General features: G+C 41.3%; 1 protein-coding gene and 1 long non-coding RNA gene across 5 annotated transcripts in view; one reads left to right on the top strand and one right to left on the bottom strand.

Annotated features, from left to right (window-relative positions):
- The window catches only part of LOC139103337 (uncharacterized), a 62,341-nt gene extending 57,552 nt beyond the window's left edge, over nucleotides 1–4,789 (top strand). For all 3 annotated transcript variants that reach the window (XR_011545860.1, XR_011545861.1, XR_011545859.1), the window contains one exon: nucleotides 63–4,789. This is a non-coding gene — a long non-coding RNA (uncharacterized lncRNA). The remainder of the gene's footprint in view (nucleotides 1–62) is intronic.
- Nucleotides 4,790–7,592: 2,803 nt separating this feature from the next.
- Nucleotides 7,593–24,138, bottom strand: part of LOC139103332 (homeobox protein abdominal-A homolog) — a 31,341-nt gene continuing 14,795 nt past the window's right edge. The window contains exons 3-4 of one of the 2 annotated variants that reach the window (XM_070657890.1): nucleotides 15,642–15,979; nucleotides 7,593–15,544 (exon numbers count right to left, since the gene is read on the bottom strand). In XM_070657890.1, coding sequence (XP_070513991.1) covers nucleotides 15,494–15,544; nucleotides 15,642–15,979 — 389 coding nt within the window. In that variant the 3' untranslated portion in view covers nucleotides 7,593–15,493. Of the gene's footprint in view, nucleotides 15,980–24,138 lie in introns of both variants that reach the window. The other variant, XM_070657889.1, reaches the window with a different exon arrangement.

The following is a 24,138-nucleotide window of genomic DNA, read 5'->3' as shown; positions in this document are numbered from 1 at the left end:
CTGATTAATCGATTCCTGTTGTTGCCGTTTATTAAATTATATATATATTTTTTTTGTTACAGATCGATGCAGCTGCATTTGTGATTGGGGTCTTTCAAAAAATAGCGCGCGCGTAGCGTTTCTTCTAGTTTCATAAAAAATTGGTTGGTATAAGGGTAATAATAAAATAATAATTTTTTTTTTACAATAGAAACAAGTTGAAATTTAAAATAATGCCAAGTAAAAGATAAAAATTAATACCGATTTATTAGATGAATATCATTGATATAATTTCTACATTTTCTTATGTATTTTAATAAATTGATAGTATTGGTTTTATATATTAACGTTAGGTTTAAATTTATTTACTTGCAAATAATGAAGTAGACTGAACTGCATAAATATATTTATTTAAAAAAAAACTCAAAATTTATACTTTTGCTAGCAATAACACCGGACTTAATAAAAATTAAATTACATATCATTATAAATAAAAAAAAACAATTTTTATTAATAATTCACACAGGATGAACGCACGATTGCTTTCTACCCCATTCGCGTCTCCTCTCGATTAAGCAAATATAGATTTACCGCTGAAAACAAGTGCAAGTCTAAAATCACCATTAATACTAAGAACTCGCTACTTCTGGCACCTGCCAATAATCAATTGCAATTTATGTAGATCTCTTGTCGCAATTTTGCGGCTGGGCGAAGAAAAAAAAATCCATATTTGAAGTATCGTCTGATTCGCGTTGTAGCACGATTCCGGCCAATCGTGAACATATAATGGCCACCGTGGAGCCGCCTGACTTCGCCCGGCTGGAACTAGATGTCGGTATTGTGGCTGATCGTAAATCGTAGCAAGATTCCCGCCCATTGCATACCGGTAGGCGGTGCCATGGCATCTCGTGACGTCACCACCACGCTCTCTCCCTCCAAAATTCCCCACCGGTCGTCTTTTCCCTCCACCCCGTTTCTCTACGACGATGCCCCTTTTTTCCCGCTGCCACATTCCCGACCCGCCGTACGAGGAACTCTCGGGTGGGCCACCATCCCCGGTCATCTTCATAAATGCGAGATGGCCATTTCAAATGGTATCGAGGCTAATTTGAACAGCGCTTATGTGATACAGTGTTTGTTTATTGCTTACTAAAGCGGCGCGGATTAAATATAAAACGGTTGACAGAGCGTAGACGTCAGGCTAGACGGAGTGGCGCTACGCCGGGCCGAAGCGGCGGTGGCGTCCGACGGGTACATTCATACGCGCCGAAAAGCATATGCAGCGGCTATTTTTTTTTCTCTCCCTCCTTGCTCCCTCCTTTTAACTTTCGTCGTTGGCTACTTGCGAATCGCTCTTGCCCGCCGTAAGCCCCGTAATCTCCGCGCTTTGCAACACCGGCGGGTTGAACGTCAACGATTTCACGTCCCAGAATTTTTACGGAATACGCAATACACCGGCGATTGTCGCCGCTCGGACCCGCTCGACAGTTCATCTTCTTATTACTCACTTCGCGAAATGAAAATTTCACGTTGCGTATGATATATTGCGCGTAAGCTCGTGCCCCTGATCGAAAGTACGTTTTGTTACGGCACGTTTGTTGTCGCATGCTTCCAAGAACGGCGAAACGAGCGTACTTTAACCTGCCTTCCCTTCAACATTGTGCGTTTGTACGTATATTCCTGCGATATTCCCGGCAAATTGTGTTTATAGGAATGGCGAAACATATTTGTCCCGGAGGAAATATAGACCTTTAGTCCGCGTCAAGGGGAAGAGTGAAAGGGGAGGCGAGTTGGATTGTGTCTGTGGAGACGCTATGTCACTAAAAAGATCAATACGCCATAGCTGTTCAGCGTTTGCTAGAATCTAGATGGTGCGAGTGGTGCGTACCCACCTATTTGCACATTGGACGCTTGTATGTTTGAATATTTTTAGTTTATTCTTTGATACTGGTACACGTCATATTAATTATCGACAACTATTACGATTATTATAATTATAATTATATAAATAATTATTATTAGACAGCTCGAGCAATAGGCCGCGTAATAAGCCGCAATTTTTATGTTTCTTAACCATCTACACATATATTTGTAAGTTAAGAAATTTTTTTTTCAAATAGAGCAACAGAATAAGTCAAATATACGACTCCGTCTGAATTCCAGCTATATACGTGGGTTGAAAAAAATGAATTCGCATGCGAGCGACGGTACTTTTTCATAGTTCCAAGCATATTTATGTGTTTACTACGCGTGCAACATTCTTTCGGGAGACGCGTTTATTTTTTTAGGGGGAGGGAAAAAAAAAGTACTCTTCTATATCTCCGGTGCAATAATTTAATACGCAGATTAGGCACAAATGTTCGTCCGATGCACCTTTACTTCTCACATTAAAACCTGATATTTATAAAACTGATAAAAATGATAAAATATTGTACAACCGATTAGAAATTATTGAACAATGTATCAGCGGTATGATCGAGGATTTTAATGTGATAAAAAAAAAAAAGAGACGGGTCATAGGAGAAGCGAATTTGCTTTATGAATAATGAATGAAGCGATGGAAATATAGCAAGACACATTAGTAATATTTAGCATTCTTCCTCGGAAACCTTTTTAACTTATTCCGCGAATACATTACGCGGTTAAAAATATTCCGAGGTGTCCGATTCGATGCACACACGATCGACAGTGTGTCGAAAATTGAATCTTTAAATTAGCGGACGAAATATGATCACGTCGGGGCGGGAGTTCGCGAGAAATACATCTGCATTTCAATCGCTTTCGCAATTGTGATAGGCCGCAAAACGCCAACCAAAACGTTTTCGTCCAGGTGCCGGAACGTGTTCGGTGTTTTAAATCCGCGTGCGTGCGTACACGATATTAACGTTAACATAGTTACTCGTGCGTGTCGGTACGGCGTCCATGTGACCGTTTTACACGTGTAACCGCCATACAATGGCCATAAATGGTATCAACAAGTGGATGCTTAAGTGCCATTATGAAACGTTGATTATGGACATAAACCATATTACGTATTCGTAAGTACATCAAGATACCCGCGCGTTTCTTCCTACGATTACTATACACTAGCATTTATTGTATAATATAGTCGAATAAATGCCCGTGAACGTTAAATGTGTGAGCTCGTTTCTTTTTTTTTTCTTTTTTTTTCTGCTTACAAGACCCGTCTCTTAAATACGAAACCGTGAACGCGACATTAATTCATGGAATTTATCATATAAATTATAGCATTGAACGTCTCGAATACAGTGGAGAAGAGCCGGTGGATGTATCCCTCGTATATACGCGGCTGTGCAGCGGCCTATAAATTGCGACACACATAAATAATTGGGAGCAAATCGATCGATTAATGGCGGCAATAAATGTTTATGAAACGTGAATCATTCGATTGGGTTTATGGCGCACGAACGTTTCATTCTTTCCACCGACCCCGCCGGCGATACTCAATATAAAGATGTCTTTAACGTTTCGAAAAGTAAATAGAGATCCGACGGTGCATTATTCGATGGCGTCTGCGTCGTTTTAGCCGTGTAATTATATGCTCCGGTGCAGAGATTGAATAATAAATATAAAATTGAATAAATTTTTCGTAAGAAATAATTTTCTCGCTGAATTATTACTCGGAATAAACGCACGGTATCTCGTTACACGTATAAAGCAAATAAGAAATACGACCGTCCGCTTTCTTTGAAATAATGCGTGGAAAATCGATGGTTGCCATAATAATATTTTCTAAAAACTAACATGATTTACTTGGGAGTACGAACGGCGCAGGGAGTGTGCTCGCCCCCTCGAAACGTGTCCCCTCTAATCTGCACGCCAGCAATTTACTCCGTCCGAGCCGACCAATTACGTGGAAAACGGCGAAGAATTTGCGAGTACCGCACATGCAACGCACGCACATGCGACCACGCACGGTACGCGACAAGGGTAATCGTTAAAGACAATCTGAGCCTTCCATCGCCCGGCATTGGTTCGCAGGAACCAAACGGGGTGCAAGAAAATTGTGCAGAAACACCGGTGTAACGAGTGCACGTCGTTAAATTGTCAACTGTAATAATTATTTTCTTGAACGCAACGTAATACAAGTTTTATTTATTTTTTTTTTTTTTTTTCTTCCCCCGTTCGCGATTGTTAAAACAAATTAACTATGAAACGTATAATTTTAGCACTTACCGAAGTCAACGTTGACATTAGTTATTCGTCTTTATAACAACTGGCGTTTTAATTATTCAATTAATTTTATTCCATCACATATTTTAAAACACACACTTCGCAATAATTACAACTTCTCTGCACTATAAATCGCAAAAAGAAATTTTTTTTTAATATTACAAAGATAACAGTAACGTCGCTGATAAACCGTCGATTTTTTTTTAGAAAGCGATAGGTGCCTAGGACGAGCAAAAGGAAACTGACAGTAGAAAGTTTGCATTTTGATGTGTCCCTTCTAAGCCAGGCAAGGATTCTCGCTATTGGTCACGTTGCACCCTCTCGCAACTTCGTTTGTTTCGAGGAAAAAAAAAAGCCCGTCACGGAGACTAAAGGCTTCTCTTCAACTCCGCTTTCTTTTAAAAAATAAGATCTTTATGGCCGTCCCCGACAGTCGTTTCGGAGCGAGTGTCGCTGACGGGACTTTCTTAAAGCCGTTAGTAGCAGGTAAACCGTGACACTTTAAATCTGTAGCGCTCATTATTATCAATCGTGGATCCTCCGCTACAATTAATTAAATTATCGCGCACACTTGCGACGAGACCTCTCTCTGCTCGCCGCAAGAGTTCCGCAACAGAAACGATCACCATTTACGTTGCGATAGCAATCCGTCGTAGAATCTTTGGCGATTGATAAGCGCTTCGCCCGTGCGGGATATCGGGCTACCCCAGCCGGATGCGCGCGAGCAATTTATCGACTTAATGTCGCGAAGTTTCTAACACCAGCGATCTACATTGTTGCGCATGGGAGGAGCGAGGCCTCGTAAAGAGCAAAGAGATATGATCTCAATTAGCTTGGGCCAAAAGTACGGGCGCGGAATGAAACAGCCGATAAGAACCCGACGACGTGTTCCATTTACGGTATGCAGCTTTCGAGGTGAGTTACATCTCCTCCGGCATTTGAGTAATTTCTCAAGTATATTTATCGCGTCGTTATCATCGCATTTTACATCCCCCGAAACTAAAATGACACTGCATTTACGCGGCCGACGGGGACCCGCGTATTTAATTGCCGCGGACGTTACATTCGACGAGAATTAATACAACCGCGCTGCGATAGATCGTTAATTAATTCTAGTCGCGAGATATCTACATCGGAGGGACACTCGAGGGAAATTCAGGCAGTAAAATAAGAAAAGGTTTTCATCAGCGAGGCTCTTCGTGTGTCATAACTTTCATGTAACGCGGCGTAAGAGAACCTTTAGAAGAAAATATAATTGAAGAGATAAAATAATGTAGAAAAGATATTATTTACACGTGATGAAGAACGTTTGAACAAATACAGACGGATATATAATTGTTTCTTTTTTTTCTATTTTTTTTTTCTTTTTTTTTTTTTTACCGTAAAAAGAAAGTCCTCGGTATTAAGTCGTCGCCTCGGGCGAATTTTTGTTGAGAATTCCGCGGCGGTAGGAACCGGAAATCGCCGGGGTCCAGAATGATAAAGAAATAATTCGCGGAGGGCATCGCTAGCACGTAATACAGAAGAGGCCCGATCTGACCCTGTGACGCACACCGTCGTTTCTTTTGCAAGACTCGGAGAGTACAGCGTGGCCGTGGTGTTACAAGCACAGGGAGATAAGAGACCGTGAGACTGTAGACCGAGACCGGGGAGGGCAATAAAGTTAGCGGCGTATAACGACCGCGATGTGAAGAGCGCGGTACGTGTCTCCTGTTATTTTCGTCATCCGCGATGTTTTTTAACGTAACCGACCGCCAAACGTTTCTCTACCTTCTCCTTCGCGATTTCGGCTCACGGTTCAAAGGTGATAAAAAAGCTGGCAGTAAAAAACAAAAAAAAAAAAAAACAAAAAAATAGGAATTTGTCCAGGCGAAAGAGAAGAGAGGTCGCGTCGACTTTTTTTTTAATTCAATTTTTTTTATGCACCGCGCATAAATCGGATCGCTTGCGCGAGAAGGCGCGTCGATACGCCTTCGGGATATTAGGCCATGATCTATGGAGAACAATGGCACCGTTGTGTTCGGGGCCCCGTTTCCTCGTCTTCATCCATTTATACGTTTCGGTTAAAGTCCCCGAGGGACGTCGCCCTTTGCGAGTTTCTTCCGCCGTGTAGGCAGGACGGTCCTACGGCTCTCCGTGCCGGTTCTTCGCTATTTTTCCGTGCCCTGCCCGTCGTCGAGGGCCAACGAAACCAATAAGTAAGGGCGGCGGAGCGGGACCGGGGAGGGAGACAGCGAAAGGACGCGCATTCGTGGCCGACGTAGATATATGCGCGCTACGTGCGGATATACATGACCGTTCGTATGTGCGGCAATGCCGTTGGTAACCTTAACCCCACGAATTAATATTCTATATGCGCCGCGCGTACGAGCCATCGCGGATCGCCAATGGCAGCGGCGCCGCCGGCGCGAGGATACGTCCTGGACCCTCCGGAAACACCGGGCGAGGACAAAGAGGCCGAGACGGGTTTCGTCGCGGCCTCAGTTCCATTCGTCAATCGAGACAGCGCCGGATTTTTCAGCTTTCTATCTCTCCCCATGAAGAATAAGATTCTGCAAAGCGGATCGGGGCGAATCCGCGCGATACTAGGGGAACGCGGACAACTGGTTTTACGCCATTAACGGCGATACCCGCGACCGCCACCTTAGATTCCCGTGGAACAAAAAGAAAAGGGCGGTGCAAAATAAACAATTTCGAAAGTTGAACCGAGTTTGGATTAAAATAAATATTAAATTTATATTTTTAACGTCGCGTTACTCGCGACGTTCCATTTCACGTCGGAGCGTAACATTTTCAGGACGCGAAAGGAATGGCTTTCGAGACGTAGGGACGCGCGATACAAAAAGCAAAATGGTGCGATACACCAAGTACAAACGGATTGCAAGAGAAATGGGTGATCGGCAAATAGGAAGAGAGCCTAGGGGACCGTGACGCATAAACCGATACGGTTATTTCCGAATATCCGCAGCCATACGCGACCACTCGATGCCTCCATTTCAATGTTCCACCCTTGCAAGCGTAAAAGTGGCGAAAATTCGATGAGATGTAGGAATGGAAATCTAGAAGGAAACAGTAGAAACAAAAGCTTATCCTTTTCGTGTCCCATCAAGACGCAAATTTTTCACGTAATAGTTAACCTCGTGATTTTCCGCACCATTTTTATCCTTTATACTGTCTTATATTTTATAATGAAGTAATTAAAATAGAAGCCTATGCTAAACGTAACTAGTCAGTTTTTGAAAAAAAACTACTACAAATGTAAGTCTTTGCGGCGAAGAATAAGTATGTTTTTTAATACAAGAAATAAAAGAATAAAAAGTGACCGCAGAACAGTATTGAGAATTGTATTGCGGGAGTAAAAAAGAAAAAAAAAAAGAAAAAAGAAAAAAAAGAAAAAACTAAAAAAACAAACACAAGCGTCCATAATTTACTATATGTTTTTATTTCGTTTGTAATATCATAGATAGCTTACGAATATAATTCTACATCAAGTTTTGAAAATGGATACATTTACATTCATTGTCAATGAATTACCACCTCGCTCGCCATCATCATCGTTATCATCATCGTCGTCAATCTCATCACCAGCTCTCGCCGTACGGTATAATACTAATCATTAATAGTCAATAGACATGAGACTTCATTATTTCATTACTCCTATTACTTAACGTGGTAGGTAGGTAGGTATTGAAGGACAGCTACGCTCGCTTATCGTTACATTATTACGTTAATTGGGTATCGTCGATACGTTAAGACCCGCGGATTCATTCGTCTTAATTAATTTTCTCTTGCGGCTCCTCATTCATCTGGGCGATGTTAACGCTAGGGTGACGTTTTGTATTTACATTGAGAACTGCTGAAATAATAACGTATGATTTTTCATCCATTCGATAGGCGCAAGACAGACGATTAAATAATTTAAGGAAATTGAGTTTCGCATCTCGATCATGTCGGTGGACGTGAGGAGAGTAAATAAAAAAAAATAAAAATAAAAAAGGTAGTTAAATTAGAGAACGAAACAATTAACTTCGCTCTTACGGGGTCGCATCACGAAAGAACAGAAGGAAACTGCGCTGAAATAGGCAACTTTGAGCGAAGAAATTGCAGAATTTCAGAAATGGAAAACTTCTGCAATTCTAACTATATCAATATCGATAAGAATGTGCACAGGCCCGGTCTTACTGCTTTTAATGCGCGAAACGCAACGTTTCGGCATCATTATTAAACAATAACCAACATTAAACATTTGGAGAACGAGTGTCCGTTAAACATAACTCTTGAATTTACGTCAACAAGTATTTTTCTTTAATTAATTCGGTGACAGTATGAACAAAAGGCCGTCGCGATGAAATAATCAGGTTTTGCGTGAACTTCTTCGTGCACGGTTTCTGATATACAAAAAAAAAAAAAAAAAAACTGAGAAGATATCTTGCTCGAGATGAACAATGAAGAGTATTCTGCACACCAGATTTCTTCAAGTTTCGCCAGCCCGAAAGATAAAAAAAATTACTCTACATGCGGGACGCGCTGTCGCGGGAGGATATTACAATTAAAAGAGAATTCAATACGTAAAAAAAGCTGCCACGACGAAAAAAAAAATTATAATATTAACATTTAATGCGTATAAAAAAATGAACTGATTAGCTTATCACCTTACGGAATCAGTTGTGAGCAACGTTAACGGCAAACAATTACCAAAAATAACAACAAAGACAGTCAACACATTCTTGCGAAAGAACAGAAACATTTTTAAACATGTTCAACATCGTCGGATGCCACTTAGATCTCCAACACAATCTGCTCAACAGCGTAATTTTTTTTTTCCATACTCACAGTCGATTCCAACCTCAAGTGCCCAGATTTGTGTTCACGCTAGCCGGACACACGTTACACTAGTACACACAGGTCGAATGGACAAATGCAATAAGTATAATACAACCAGTTGTGCGAGGAACGACGAGATTGTTCCGCACCGATTCCAACGCTCAGTCGCCGAAGAAATCTCGGCATTCGCGGGACAATTAGTAAAAAAGAATTGGCGGGTTACGCAACAGCATCGTCGTTCTCGCCGGGAGTACAGAACATTAAAAAATCTACATAATACATCTGTATAAAAAATACGCATCAAAACAATAGAGACGACAAGCGATATACTCACACTACGCTATCATAAAAAAAAAAAAAAAAAAAAAAAAAAAAAAAAATAAGAATTGGTCAATACCTTTCTTTTCATATTAACAAAAACAAATATACGAAAAAAAATACGTAAAATAAACAGCTCATAAATAAACAATGACATCTATAGATAAAGAAAATATAACAAACAAATTTTTTCCTTTCCCTCTTCCGTTTTCGCATCGGTCCTACGTTCCGCCAGACGGATTTGGCTACTCGTGTTCATAAATAATTTTATTCCATCCCTTTCTTCGACCGATACGCGGCTCTCGCCGCGAAGAAAATAGGTAAGTATAATCAATTTCAATTTTTGCCAATATATTCGCATTTGCTTACAAATAATACGATGTAATTTTACGCTGAATATTTCACGCTCTCGGTCTCTAACGCACACTCAAATGCACACACATACATGTCTTCTCTTTCTCTTTCTTTCTCTCTCTCTTTTTTTCTCTCTCTCTCTTTCTTTCTCTCTCTCTCCTTCTTTCATCCTATTCTTTTTTACTTTCACACGTCCATGCAGCCCTCAAAAGCGAAATCTCTTCCACTACTCATACTCGCATATTAAATGTTACTACATCGTTTAACCAATGTTTGAGCCACACTCTAGTGTTCCTTCTATACGTATTAATTCGAATAAGAGAAGTCCTCGCGCGGGGTTCGGGAGATGAGGATGGAATGGGGGTGGGAAAAGGGGTGTCTGCGTCAATAAATATTATCGCTTCAACGTCAAAGAACCGGCCGCGGTCACGCGAATTCAGGAAAAGACGCGTACGCGAGTTTGGCAAGTCGGGCAATGTTGTACTACTAACATATTACGTTTTTTTCCTTCTTCTTTTTTTTTTCTTTTCCCTCTTTTTTTTCTTTTTTTCTTTTTTTAACGTTCCAGCAACTATACCTAGTCGGTACTATAAACCTGATATAGTACACATCTACGATAATGGTAAGATTAGAGCGAGTATATAAATGACAGAGAGGTAGAAGCGGAAGGGAAAAGGGTGAAGGACAGATCTCGAGGGGGAAGGGGCAGGTTGGGAGCGGGGAGGATGGGAAAGCGTTATGAACGTTATATGATATGATTATGCGTCAGTTATTTGGAATAATATTCTATAACCATATAGAGAGTTGCTGCAGCTAGCTTAGATATAAGCCAAGAGAAAGCTTCATATGTGGACGGCGCCCGCACAATTTTTATTCTATAACTTCCGCCTTACACCGCTACGCTCCTCCGACCTATGGCGAGAGATTCGAGAAGGGATCTCATTGATCAGGATGCAGTCGGATGCAGACCGAGTCGCGTGATTTGGAAAATTTACGAATTAAATCCGTATGTATTCCTTGCCAATTTCCAAACAAGTCGATCTTCCTTTTTTTTTTTTGTTTAAAGTTACTCGTATACCCGTTGTAAAAGTATAAAGTGACCATTCGCCGACGCTCGCGCGGATTTCGCGACGTTTGCGAGCAATCGGCGAAACGGTGCGAACAAAATATTCCCCCCTATTTTTTTTCTCTCTTTTTTTTTTCTTTTTATTTTATTTTATTCGAATAATAAAGTGACACAATCGCACGACGACCGGTCGTCGAGGTTCTTGGCTCCCGAGGCTTTCCAGCAGGGAAACTGCGCGCGTAGAAGGAAAATCGCCGATCCTCATCGTCGATCCGTTTCTCAAGTCCAACACTATCGGTCGATGTCTGACGTGGGCGCGCGAAAAACCTGGCGCGACTTCTTAACGTCAGTCCACGCCGCCTCGCTAAGAATTAAAGGGCTTAAGTGTACACCGTAAATAGAAACTAACACGCCGTGAATCTCGTCGCCCCCCCGCACTGTACAAATTCTCCCGGACTAAGTTTAATAATTATTATTATTACGCATTACGTATATCTCTAATTTGTCGGACGTATCGGCGCCGCCATCGTCGCAGTACTCGCTGCTGCCGCGTCACTTAATAATTAACGGTGTCTGTAGCGATAACATAAAAACATAACTAAGCAATATATAATAAAGACAATAATTCATATTTAATAATAATAATATAATAATAAAACTAACGCTCTCGCACGCCCACCTTGTAGGTTCGGAAACTACACGGTGAGCCTGCCGGGCTAGATTCGTAAAAACAAAATAAAAATCGTAATTAATAGTGATGATGATGATAATGATAATAATTAATAATAATAATAGTTCGTAATTAGAGTCATGTGTCTATAAAGCTTTTCTATAAATAGATACACCGGTTCTCGGGGCTAACCGCGTCCACGTGTGTCCCTCTCGTTTCTCGATTCCGCGATATTACTTCTTTTTGTTCCGTATACAATGAGCCGGAGTTCAGGCGCGATCATACCTCTCTTTCTCTTTTTTTTTTTTCTTCGACATTCTGACAGAACTGAAAGATCCTTGGGCTACGGCCACGAAACGTACAATAATTACGTTGCGCACTCTTAACACGATAACAGATTATGTGAAACCGATATACAAATGCGCGTCGTGTTGCTCTAGAATAGTTTTGCGTGTCGGAAGGCCCGCTCGTTTTTGCGCGCGACAGGTCCAGGTGAAGAGACACAAACGTTCGCTACGCCTGGACACGTCGCGCCAGTTGGAAAACGCGGCGAAAGGCCCTCGCGTACGCATGTAAGTCGAGTACTAGCACGAAATATGGCTCGACAGATGATTACCGTATTGTTGTGCAACGTAAAAGGATACACTTTTGATCAAGGATCCTCTCAAACGTTTTCTTTTATTCTTGCTCGCGTGGAAGTGCTGCGGATACTCACAGCTTCACTTCCATCGTACATTTTTCAGTCAAATTTGACGGAAGGATAAAATTTGAATAATTGGCCGAATCAATTTATTAAATTTATATCGCGTACAAGCACAAATTTCATCGGCGTTTCAAAATTGATTAACTTCATTAAAGATCAATATCTCGAGGTGGTGATTTTTTAATTTTAATAACAGTTTAAGGTGTAGTACGCGAGTGCGACCATATTTCTGCGAGTGCTTTCGTTACCTTATTGAATCCTAATTTCTGCAAAACCGTTAAAATCTTACACACGCATATATTACGATCTACCTCGTTCCCTTTCGTCTTGCACGTTACATGGTAAAACACTATTACGATTACGGTATGTAAATAGGTACTTCGCTATGTGGAGGAGATACGTGAGTACATCGTACGTGCGGACTCATACGCGCAGCTTAATCATTACATTACGTATGGGAATATTATTTATAGCATTATTCCTTGTAATTTAGGTAAAATTAACGGTAGAGATTAATACGAATACACTTTTCCCTCCGTTCACTTAGGTGTGCTTTACTTCTTCTTTTTTTTCCCCTTATCTCATTTTGCTTCGATTACGGACGTCTATTTTGGAGCTGCTATTATGCTATTTTCTCATTCAATTAGATCAACAAGGTATCTTTTCTCCTCGGTTTACGTACTTGTTTAAATGTAGCCTAAGATCCTTATCGCGGAGAGAATTTTTATTCTTGATGCGCAACACAACAGATTTTTCCTTCTTTTTTTTGTCGATATATTTATATATAATATAATATACTTATTATTTTTAATAATATATAATATGGTATTGTGTACAATACGATTTTACGTCATTATAGTTGTTAGGCGATCCATGCAACAGATTCTGATTTTTGCTGGCCGAATTTTACGTTTTTTTTTTTTTTTAATTTTAAAAATATATATCACGTGTTGATAGAATTTAATTTAAAATTATAGGCATAGTTTAAAAAAAAGGAATCTTTTCTTTTAATGTACAGTGACAATTCTACCTTCACCGTTGTAATTGTAAAATTAATGAAAAATAGACACGTTACGTTACTCAGTATTAAACGACAATGAGTTCACTTCAATTTCTTATAATACCTAATTAAATTAAGAATAGCGTTATATTCCTTGAATAAAATTTGCTTGTGAACTTTGTGAAAATGCGAGAGTAATCAGGATCTACGCATCGATCGCGCTAACATGGAGGAGAAAAAAATAATTAGGCAATAATTTATATATCGGTTATTCCCTTTATGTTTATCTTTTTTCTTTTTTTTTACGAACTCTAAGTAAGTAATACCAACAACGGGCTCTATATCTATGGAAATGTCTACCCTGACACCAAATTACGTATTTAATGTACTAAGAGTGAGATACTCGTCCGGTAATGTGGTTCTCATACGTATATACGAGCGTGTATTTATATGTAGCTTACTTTCTCCCGCATTTGTTGCTCGTTTTTCTCCAAAATTAGCGCGAACATTCATTCGGGTATCTATAATTTCTAATAGACTTAAAAAAAAAGAAAGAAAGAGGAAAAAAGTTTTTTAACTGCGCGGTTATATTTATTGCCTATATTACGCTTTCAAGAAATAATGTCCGAAAATATATATTATCAGGAAAATCAAACCGTCTTATATACTCACGGCACGTCATCTCGTTTCTCCGCCTGAATATCGTTCATGCCTTTTCAACGCCACGTCAATGCTTTCTTAAATCCATCGACAAGGATCCACGAATTCAACGGCATATTTTATTGCTCGCGACAAAATATTACTTTTACTCACGACGGTAAAAAAATAAATATCCTACATTTTCACCGGGTAGAAAATAATTTGTTATATCTCGTTAGCAAAAGAAAGGTTTTTTTTTATATATCTCGCGACTTGTCTCGAATTGACCTATCGGAGTTGCTGAAAAGCATGAGCAATTTGTTTCTCCTTCCGTGAGTATATAGATTTTCCTGCTAAACCGAGCGTACCGAAAGAGTCATTTTAATCCAAGTTACATAGCATCGAATCTCTGCCTCCAAGTAAGGTACAATTATCTTTTAATCTTTGTGTAGACAATCCTTGCCCGCTAATGATTAAGCTAACTGGTGAATGGACAGTTAAAAATTTTAACGCAAAATCAATCGTACATATGGTTACTAATTCATAATAAAAATAAACGTACAAATACTGAATTATTTTATCATTAAAAGACGACGTAAGAAAAAAATAATGTACGTCCGTAATCATAGACATTTGAAAAAAGTATTCAAAGTTACCGAAAGTCCGCGATCGCGCGAGAGACACGTTCCCCTTCGGGAACGTCGCAAAATTTCACGCCCTTTGTGATTCCGTTTGGTGATCGTGTGAAGGAAGCGTACGCGCGACGTCGAAAAATGATGAGCATTTTCTCGAAGCCGTTCATCGCCGCGTTCTTCCTCCGGCATGGTGGTGGCCTCCAACAAGGATCTGGCTAATCAACGAAAATTCGCGCGCACAGGGTGGGTGATGGATCGAGGATTAGCCGAACTCTTATCCCGCTCGCTGGCTTCCTGAAATTGGATACGGGGCTCGCTTTCGTGCGGTGCTCGATTTGACTACCTCCGTTTCCCCGGATCTGACCGGTTAATCGAGATGTCGTTAACGACTCCGCCGGCCTCGTTAATCCTCCGGCCTTGGCCCGTTTAACTAATCTACTCACCGCTTCGACGCAATTATTGGCTCCCCGTGGCAGTATCGCGCGCCAATTCGTAACGTTTCATCGCTTGATAATCACGATGGCTCATTGTGTAGCACCCGATTAACAATATACATTTTACGCTCTAGGAATCAGTCGCAGGCTGAGCCCCGTGCGGGGCGGGTTCGCGTGGCGCCCTTCGGGGGCTGAAGCCAAGTAAGTACGTAGCTGGGGTGGGTTGCGTTCATTTTCTATGCCTCGAGCTTTCTTCGTTCTGTTTTTCTTTTCTTTTTTTTTTTTTTTTACTATTGTAAAGTCTATTTAATTTTCTCTTTTGCTTAAAAAACGCAAAAGAAAAAAAAATCCGAAAAGGAGAACCGATTCAACAAGGCATCCGTCGTATCTCTCTTCGGTCGCCCAGAGAAGATCGCGCTCTACATATTTTTCAGGCTCCCCAAATCTTCGCTTATCTTCCCCTTGTTAAAAAAGAAACAAAAAGAAAAACAAAGATAGAAGATCGATGTACCGCATCCGTAAGGTCTTCTACTTACGAGCATCGGCCCACCGATTCAGGGGGGAGGGAGGGAGATCGCAAGAAAAATCTTTGCGTCAGATGGCCCGTACCTGTTTCCCGAGTGCGAAGGCGGGAAGAAGGGAGAACTCAGGATCTTCTACGTGATCGACCTTACCAACTACTTCGCTTCGGCATCTTCGTCCAGGCCGCTCCAGTCTCTTGTGTCTTCCTTAAAAGAAAGAGAGTCGGCTCAGTAAGGTATCCTATGTTGGTACCTTACTGACTGCCTTCAGAAGATCGCTTTGCGTTTTTTCCAGGCCGCTTACGTGATGTTGCTGCTGATGCTGAAGGGCGGCGCTCTGTTGCTCCTGCTGCAGCTTCGCCTGCTTCTCCGCCTGCTGCTTCTTCATCATGTCTTGCTCCTCGCGCTCGCGTCTCGCCTGCTCGTTGATCTCCTTCACCGCCCTCAGCTCCTTCTTCAGTTTCATTCGCCGATTCTGGAACCAGATCTTAATCTGTCGTTCCGTCAGGCAGAGTGCGTGCGCGATTTCTATCCGCCGTCGCCGCGTCAAATAGTGATTGAAATGAAATTCTTTTTCTAATTCCAGTGTTTGAAAGCGCGTGTACGTTTGCCGACCTCTGCGCCTCGGGCAGCCGTTCGGACCTGAAAACGGGAAAACATCTAATTTTTGAGGTCACTTAATATTCTCCGAACTTTTCTTTCGTAATATACCGTAATATTATATTATAATACGAACAAATTTATGTAGATGAAAACTTAAACAAACTTAAAATTTGTTTTAATCAGAATTAATCTAAAAATTTATTTTTTGTGCTCTAAAAAATATTAATATATGACAATAAATAAAAAAAACATAATATTAACATAGTTTAAACATATCATTAAATAATATATATAAATATATTCCATATTTTCGTATTAAAGGACTATAATACATTTTGATAATCTCAAATGTTCCTTACACCTCATGCCAAATTTCAACTCTCGATCCTCCCCCGCTTTCTCTCTTTCCAAAAAGAATTAAATAAAATAAAAACCCCGTTCTTCGGATCTACCGCTTATTGCGAGGGTTAAAGCGCGTTAAAAAAGAATGAATAAAAATAGAAAGTTCTCAGGAAGCTCTCTCACGAAAGTTATTCACAACGAACCCTTTCTAGTGCTACTTCCCTCGTTTAACTTTCTCCGGGAGTTGATGCCATAAACAAGGATACAGGCGACTTGAAATTTTTTTACGGCTTTTAAAGATACGAATCGAAACGCCGGATGCGCAGGTAAAAAAAAAAAGAAAAAAAGAAAAGAGTTTGCGCGACGTTGGAGAATCTGCATTTCGAGACAGTTCTCGGCAGCACGTGTCGGCTATAATTTAATAATAATTAAGATAATTAGGATTAAGTGTAATAATCACAAAGTAATTTAATATTTCACATTTTTATTATTTTATTTTTTTTAATACTTATTACGATTATGTATTATTAAAATATTAATTTTTATATTGCATTTTATTACAGACCAGAGACAGTAGGATAAATTCAACCGCGTGCGCTGAAATAGCTTTCTTTCGTTACGTTATCGTCAAATATCGAGCGTATTTTCGTAATCAATTCGAAGGCAGCTTCACTTTTAGTTGTCGCCACGGGCGAGGAGCATCCCTTTCTAAAGATCGTGGAGGAACCGGTTCTTTAGTGCAAAGAGTGGACAACCATAATACCATCATTCGCGGAGCGACGCTGAGTGGCCATATTACTGCCTCGTGATGAAGCAAATGCGTGCTACTGGCCAATAAAAGATAGCAAGACTTTTCTTCCCGATTATTTTACGAGAATACGAAGATTGTATCGATACGTTAAAAAAAAAAAGTGAGAAAATTAATTATTATATCGGTTATTAAAGCCGGAGCGATTGGCTTGTAATAATTAGCCGCGGACGTATCGAAAATTATACATTATGTGTGTACGCCGCGAATAAAAGCGTTTTAATTTTTGTTTAACGATTAAGTAAAGGAAATCAAATGTTTCTTTATCAAATTCAGCGCGCAAAACATTCTCTGCTCGGTAATTAAAAAAAAAATCCGCTGAAAAGTACGCTAATTGCATTCGGATCGAAAGTCATCTTCAAGCCTCGCCGCGGATCATATTACAATCGAGATGATGATTCTGTCGCTCGAGGATGTTGCACGCTCACTATCGTAAATAAGTAAAACCATAGCGCGGCCGTACTTCATAAAAGACAGTAATACCATTCACGAGGCCGATTAGCGAGCGATCGTAATTTGCGCCCGAGTTACGGCCCGTATATAAATACGTCCGACGTGATGCAACACCTTACAAAGCGGCGCTCGGGCCGAGAAATCGGAACGACGACGAATGGCGAAAGGGGGAGGGAAGGCGGTTATTACCCTACGATACAGATTTAAGTTCTTCCATCGTCCGTCATAACGATCGCGATCGTGCGCAATTCCCGATGCGGGATGACCTATCAAAATACGTATCGCCTGCGAGGGGGGACGAGCGGAAAGCTTCTGGAGAATGCAGAGAATGCTGATATTGAATTCAGCATGGCCGTTCCCGGCGGTCCACGAGCTCCCCGCGTCGGTGTACCTGAATCAGCGGGCACACGCTCAGAGATCCTGCTTTTTACGTGTACGTGTGCGCTCGTGTTGGAATTCACGGCCTGTGTTCGTGCGAATCAACACCGTTTTTAGCGCGCGGCCGTGTGCGCCAGTTTGGCACACACGTACGTCCACCGTTGCAGCCACGGGGTGGTTACTGGCAGCTCCGAAGGGTGGGACATAGGTTACCTTGGCAACCAGAGGGGAGATCATTCCATCCTCCTGGCGGCACATCACGCGGACGCGAGCCTAGCGCGCCAGAAAACTCTTGGCTGCATCCTCTCCAACGGTTCTAGGAGGGCCCCCCCGTCACGTCGGGTTCGGCAGACGGGTGAACTTGATTGCGCCCACTCCATTCGCCCATAAATACGGCCCATCGCCCGGGCGTTGGTACGCGAGGGGCATTATCAATAATTTCGACGAAGAGAACTAACACCGCGCTGCTGGAACTTATCCGGCGATACTGAAGGCTAAGATTAGGGCCCACCGGAAGCCGCGAAAGGAACACTCGTCCGACGAGACTAATAAAAGTTATTGGACCTTTGAAATAAAAATGCAAAATATCTCGCAAAGATGCAAAAAAATTCAGGAGACCTTTTTTTAAAGCTTAAAAACTCAGAAACTGGCGCGTGAGACACAAATGATAGACGCCGCTTATCTCTGGAGGTTCGCAAAGTGTTAATTAGCGCTCTGCCGTAAATAATTTAGGAACAAATAAATTATGGTCAATTGCCAGTGGTCCATCGCCACTCTACGGAAGGACGACACGATGGTACGCGCGCGCAGAAATACGCTATTATGAGTGGCGCAGGCCTGTGTCTAATTACGGTCGTATACTAAGTTTAATATCTGCTTGGGCATGTAGCCCGGGGAACAATCGCGGGTGTCGTGGAAGTTTTGCCAGACCTTGTGCAGATTTCATCCCGGATTTGATCCACTCGACCTACATCACTCTGAACAGCTACTTGAAAGATTAATTTTTATTAAAAAAAAAAAAAAAAAAAAAAAAAATGTCTCCGTATTTTGCGCATAAAAAAAGTAACATTTATTTATTGATCAAAGCAAAAACGAATATTTGTAATTTATTAATGAAATCACGCCCACCGAGAGATCCCATTCGAAGATTAGCTGGCTTTTGGACTGTCCATAATACAATGCAGAGAACTTCTCAGCGTGATAACATGTGACGGTGCGTGTCTCGGAAAAAAAAAAAAAAAAAAAAAAAAAGGGAAACAAAAATAATATACGCGACAGTGAGGAGAAAGATTAGACAGAGTTTCGCCAACGCAGCGTCCAGCTTGCGACAGCACCTGCAAATCGCGAGCCCTCGCGTCTAGATACGTCGCGTTAGGACCTAGCCCCTCTTTGTTCGGCCGCCGGAGGGACCATGCGTGAGCCCCTCAGCGATCCATTCATAAATATCTCAAAACGGCTTAATTTCGCGGCGCTGCGGGCGAATAAAATCTCGAGCCGGTGAAAAATGTAGACAGTTTGCCAGATGAAGGAGAACGGACAGGGGGAGGGAAGAGGCAGAGGGATGGGAGAGGAGATACGGCATAGCCACGACCCACGGGCTCGCCCGATCGCCGTCTCGGGTCACTGCAGCCTCCGCCAGAACGATAGAGGACCGGGTAGAAGGCGCGTTAAAGGAACGGGAGGAAAAAGAGGTGGAATGCGAAATAAACGGCCGAGAAAGAGAGAGAGATATATATATATATATGAGCGAATGAGATACGTAAAGGAACGAGGAGGGATGGAAAGTGCCAAGGAGGAAAAATGCCCTACGATAACTCCGTTCCACCGCGACTCCGAGTCTGAGGGTGACATGGGGAGGGGGGGCTACAAGAGCTCGCGATTTATACGGCTAATCCCCGCACTTTTCTTGCCCACATCCCCGGCCGGCCAGATATCTGGTTGGACTGTACGAAAAATTGAGGCCGCTCGCCGATTACTCAGCCACGGCAGATACGCCGTTGTTCTATCGGACGTTCGTTAAACCGCCGTACACCGTCGCCGCCGACGGCCGTTGCCGATGACCGCGGTTATCGGGGGCGTAAATCTCCCTTGAAAAATTCCACGCCGCTGGAATCTGGACGACCGGGGTTGAAAGTTTTACCGCGTTACCGCCTCGCGAAATATTACACGCCGGGAATTCGCGAACTGTGTTATAATTTCTATTCTGTAACCGATAACGCTGGAGGGAGGAGAAACAAATTTTTTTTTTTTTTGGCGCAGCCAGAGGTTGTATCCGCGATGCTTATTGCCGGGCAACTGGTACGCGTATCCGATACCACCGCGGGGAAGTACGCTATGTTAATTTTATGCGGGCTGCTGTTCGCAGGTAATTATTGTAAGCGGTAACACGAAAGAGGGGCCTCCTGATTAAATCTACTCTAATTTAAAGACCGATTTGAATAAAATGCGCTCTGATCACGCCAGTTCTGATACCTGCAATTAGATAACTTTACAATTCGAACGTGTTCCTTGTAAGCTGCTCGCTCATGTGTACTATAGACACATTGCTTTTCGACTCGAGACGCCAATCGCCGCCGTCGATATATCATTACGAGACACAGCGAGAGACTCAGGCGATTACCTAATCAGACCTCGAGACTAAATTAGCCGGTCGTTAAGGAATATTATTTCTGCGCCATAAATTTCGCCGTGGAATTACTCCCTTCGGTGCGCTACTTTTTTTTTCTCTTCCCCTTCCCCGGCAACCGGAAAAATAAATCTAGAAATCTATATTTCGTTGCGAGGGAGATTCTAACGTTTTCACTCCGATAAACCAAACGAACTGCGTCACTTCGGATATCTATCAGTGTCTCGTTATCTCCGAAAGAAATATTGTGCTCGATTAAAGAAGCGATAGCCTCGGAAACTTTATTTTCCACTATAGTTTTTTTTTTTTTTTTTTAAGATTAGGCTAGCAGGTTAAATTTCAATCAGCTTATATTTTAATCAATTTTATTGGTATAATCGTTTTGACAATTTTTTGTTTTTTATGTAAACGAAAACCGAATGAAGCATGTCGAAGCGAGATGGGGTTGTTGTTTTCGATCGCATGTCGCTGCTCGCCGGGAAGAACCAAAATCACATAGAGACGCGCACGAGGCGCGTGGTTGACATTTAATCGCCTCTTTAGATTTACGACGACCTGGCCCTATTGCTGCTATTACGACGCAGCAGTCTCCACCAGCTATTTTGTCCCAGTCGGAATGAATGACTGTCCGGTCTACTTGAAGCGGCTGCCACTTTCCAGTTCTAAAATTCCTACGCAGCCTTATCGGAGCCTGTTTTTCGTGATAATTTTGCTGTACCATTAATATAAGTTTTCTGCTCAACGCGGCTAAATTAATTGCTATTTTTGTTAAACGATTAAGAAAATTACCCGATCTACCACCTAACAACAAAAAATTAAAATCCAAGATAATTCCGAGCGGCGAGTTTAACAAATTATTAATTATCAAAGAATACCAAGTTACAAGATTACAAATAAGTAACTAAATCATTGTTTGTGAAGTAAATAAAATCGTAAATTAAATAATTCCTTAAGAAATAATACATCATTAACAATTAAAAAAAAATTAAAAGACTTCTTTCTGAAATTTGCTTTTTCTAAAAATTTTTTAGAAAAAATTTAATTAAAAAAAAAAAAGATAAACTTATGAATATATATGCGTGTTGTTAGGCAAAACTTTAAAGACGAAATAAGAACTGATGTCGCAGTCGAAGAGTTTCCACCAATTTAAGAACTGGAGTGCCTCCGTGCTCCAATCGGTAGACTCGGTGGTTGGTTCTGGCGTGGTCGACCTGACATTGACATTAACCACCGCGAAAACGATTTATCGCTTCCCCGGTTATCACATGGGGCGGAATACGAGTCCCCCAGAATACTTCAAAGTTACATATGGCGGTTTCCTTAATATACGACTTCAGCTAAATTCCTAAAATAGCTCGTTAACTTTAAGCACTGAAAACCTTATCGTTATCATTATTATTATGTATATCTAAACTCGATAAATTAATTTAGAAATTAATTAATTCGTTAATTTAACTTTAAAAGTTTTTCTACAATAATTAATTCTTAAAGCGCTTAATTAAAAAAAAAAAAGAAGAAAAATTGCTTATAATTTAGTAATACACACATTTTGCATCGCGAAACAATTTTCGGTCTTTTTTGCTCGAGTTTATCAAACAGATAAATTTATATATGTATAAATAAAAGCACGTGGAGGCAGTACGTATAAGCCACAAAGATGATACTAACACCAACCACTGTGATTAGATATACAGGTGCCCGCGCACGCGTAGCGTCCGTCACGGCCGGCAATAGACTTAAATCCTGATTGGTTGGACAGCTAGTTGGGGACTGTGTGTGGAGTACACAGGTACGCTGAGGGGAACGTTTTCGGGTAGGACAAGGGGGCAGCTATATACATATATACATGGAGTTCGTATATATGTGCATATACACCGGGCAGCAATAAAGGATTCCGACAAGGATGGATGGTAAGAGAGGGGAAGTTCGCTCCATTGTTCCCGATGGAACCCAAACGCCATCCATAAGGGTGCCTCCCATTATCCGGCGTGTATCTACCTCACGCACACACCCTAGGCCACGCTCGTGCTCGTGTACGAAGGACGCCGGGGAGACTTGCCCGCCCTAAGATCGAGTGCGAGCGCCCAGATGCGTTGGCACGGCGGCGCCTTTCAGGAGTCGTACCTACATGGCGGCCGACTGCACCAAGAGCTTTAATCTCCCCGAAATTGTAAAACCGAGAAGGAAATTTATAAGAAGGCCCTGAAGTCGCGCCGCGCTGCAACGAACGGCGTCGAGTAAACTGAAAGGTATTTCGCACGTAAAAAATTGAGAAATTAACTTTCGATATTTGTATATTTTTAATTATTATATAAAAGCCGAGCTAAATGTTATGTATAAATCGCACATACTTCCGTAATTTTTGTTTTATTTTTTTTTTTTATAAAAAATGTAAAGAAAAGCGTATCGGAAATTTTAAAGTCCATTAATCGCTGCTCTTTGTAAAATTACCGAGCCTACTTTGTGCGACATGTACTGTCGCGTGTGTAATACGAGTAGAAAGCGCATAAACATAATTGAGTGCTCGTGAACAAGATGTATAAATGTCACAACAGCTTCTATAAAATCGTTAGCTCATCCGCGCGCTAAAGAAATCACGGTAACTAAGCCTCGAGTAACGTCACAATGCAAACGTGTACAATGCGTCAGGCATGCTTAAAATACAATGTGCGCTGCGTCAAATTAAATGTACTTAAAATATATATTTCAGGAGGGTGTTGTAATCAAATAGTTTTTATTATTCGATAGAATATGACTCGCGTGCTAATTACGTATATTTAATTTGCACCATAAAAAAAAATTCTAAGATTAGTTGACAGCAACGGATTTAAAACTGGACCTATTGGCGGCACGCCAACAGCTCGAATTTCGCAGAATCTTATTCGAAAAGCGCGAGGACCCAATACAAAATTAAATTTTAATTTTGCAATAAAGAATAAAGTATTAGAATGCCGTTGGCAAACATTCCTTCCCCTCTTAGAGGTCATAACGGAGGCTTGCTACCCTCTATATTCTGACTAACGGTTCCCACTCCTGCCACCGACGGGGCAACAGCGCGAACAGCTACCCCCATAGAACCCCCTAAGACTCTAATTACGGCCTTACGTTCCCCACTGTTTCCTCTTTCTCTCTCTCTCTCTCTCTCTTTCTCTCTTTCTTTCTCTCTCACGCCCTGTAGCGCCCTTTCCGACCATTCTCATATTTTCCGACACTCCCTGCACCACCACACTTCACTACAATCCACCCCCTATGCCATTACATGCAAATGCCACGGTTGTCTCTTTCCGCTAATAAAAGTCGTGCCTGTGCAATTTAGAACATCCGACGTTGGGCCACTATGGCTTCCGAAAGATACAAAACGCGGCACGAAATAAGTCTGGAAAGATAGTTGTGTCCGGGGGTTATTACTCATTAGCGACGTTGAAACTTAAAGAACAAACGTAGAGCCGATTGCATACGTCATAATAATAAATTGCAATTATATCGGCATACATTAGAAATAAAAAATTAAATAAAAAGTTAAATTAAAAAAAAAAAAAGAAAAAATTTTGCTCAATTAATATTAAATTAAAATATATGTATTAAAATTAA

Source organism: Cardiocondyla obscurior, linkage group LG06 (assembly GCF_019399895.1).
Source record: "Cardiocondyla obscurior isolate alpha-2009 linkage group LG06, Cobs3.1, whole genome shotgun sequence".
Classification (NCBI taxonomy): domain Eukaryota; kingdom Metazoa; phylum Arthropoda; class Insecta; order Hymenoptera; family Formicidae; genus Cardiocondyla; species Cardiocondyla obscurior.
This window is presented reverse-complemented; position numbering and strand designations above follow the sequence as displayed.